Source organism: Mytilus californianus, unplaced genomic scaffold, assembly GCF_021869535.1.
Source record: "Mytilus californianus isolate M0D057914Y unplaced genomic scaffold, xbMytCali1.0.p SCAF_15, whole genome shotgun sequence".
Classification (NCBI taxonomy): domain Eukaryota; kingdom Metazoa; phylum Mollusca; class Bivalvia; order Mytilida; family Mytilidae; genus Mytilus; species Mytilus californianus.
In genome coordinates, this window is record NW_026262637.1 from 10,097,266 (window position 1) to 10,098,792 (window position 1,527).

At 33.4% G+C, this 1,527-nt stretch overlaps 1 protein-coding gene across 1 annotated transcript; it reads left to right on the plus strand.

Annotated features, from left to right (window-relative positions):
- The first annotated feature begins 205 nt into the window (after positions 1-205).
- LOC127725962 (uncharacterized) lies at positions 206-978 on the plus strand. The gene is made up of 2 exons (XM_052233265.1): positions 206-640; positions 731-978. Exons 1-2 carry the CDS (start codon positions 265-267, stop codon positions 976-978), a joined length of 624 nt encoding a protein of 207 aa, XP_052089225.1. The 5' UTR covers positions 206-264.
- The last annotated feature ends 549 nt before the right edge of the window (positions 979-1,527 follow it).

Consider the following 1,527-nt stretch of genomic DNA (forward strand, 5'->3'; position numbering starts at 1 on the left):
CGTGTTATTCCTTTTCTTTGAATTTTTGGCTTTCTTTTTTGGACTCATATAGAAATTTCACAGTTCCTTTCACATAAATCACTTAAATTGTTCAATTTGTCTTCCGTTTTAGTCCATATTATTCCATTTTTTAACATAAATTTTCAAGAGCGAAAAAAAAGTCGACATTTCTTTTTTCACACATGCGCATTTCGTACTCAATATTTGCAAAATGAAAATCCTCCAAGTTTGGCTTATAACATTTTAAAAAATATTTCAAATACAATGTCTGATAGAGCTGCGACAGAAAAATCATTCCAGCAACTTCTGCAAGATTACAGAACAACTCTTCTGAAAGAAAACATGGACAACTTTAATGAACTATCAGAACCAGACCAATTACTGATTACTAAAATGAATAATTTCTTTTGTGGTCTTCATCTTTTAGTCAATATTGCAGATTTGATGTGCAGTATCTTCAAAGAATGGGAGCAAACTGTGATGAATAAAGAAGTAGTTGGGGAGTCAGCAATTATAAAAACAGTAAGAGAAGTATGCAAGGCATTTGTTCCTGTCGTGGACAATAAAAATGGAGCATCACTAGAGCTAAAAACATACCTGTCAAGAATCAACGTTAAATTTCAATTGAAGCCATTCCAGGGTAACTGATTCAACATTGTCTTCCATAATGGAGGAGTAATATATTACCTTCATGAACATTTCATTTACTTCCTTGAAAATATAAAATCAGAAGGCAATACCAACACCTTGAATGGGCTGATGAAAGACGTATTGAGAAATTTGAAATGCAGTCAAAATATTGTAGGCTTAAGGGCATTAGGAGTTTACAATAAATTTATAACATCACCACTTTGGAAAATTATTGAAGCTGACAATACACATATTCTAGACATGAATGCGCACTATCAAAATCTCATCCAAATTTTTAGAAGATGTTGCTACAAATATAGAATCAGCAAACGAACTCTTAACTGGTGAAAAGCGACCATTCCCCAATATAAAGATAACAAAAGATGAAGTCTGGGATGTTTTTGTTAAACAACAGACCAATGATGCCGAAACTGTGAGTCTGTTAATGCAGATGGCTGCCGCAACATGCAAATCATTTAAAGAAAAAGTAAAAGATCATTTACATGTACCCGGTGGGAAATATGAAAATGTTACAGCAGATGTACAAATACAAATGAAATCAGTCATTCCACACAACAAATTACCTGAGTGGGTATTTGGATACCTTGATTGGCTCCTTAAACACAGACCAAATTCAACAAGACTAGCCAACGAAGCACACATCGTATACAAATTAAACAAAACATAAGAGTGGCTCCACAAAAAAACTGAACTAGAGATTGAAAAGCTAGTTCAATGGTCAAAAAGAATGTTACTCAGAATCAAGTTTCAGGAGAAAGAGAGAATCAAAGAAATAAAAAAGCAAATGGAGGATTTAAGCAAAGCAAAGGAATAAAAAAGCAAGACAAAAAAAAAGGCAAACAACTGGAAGAGAAAAGAGCATTACTGGATGCCATC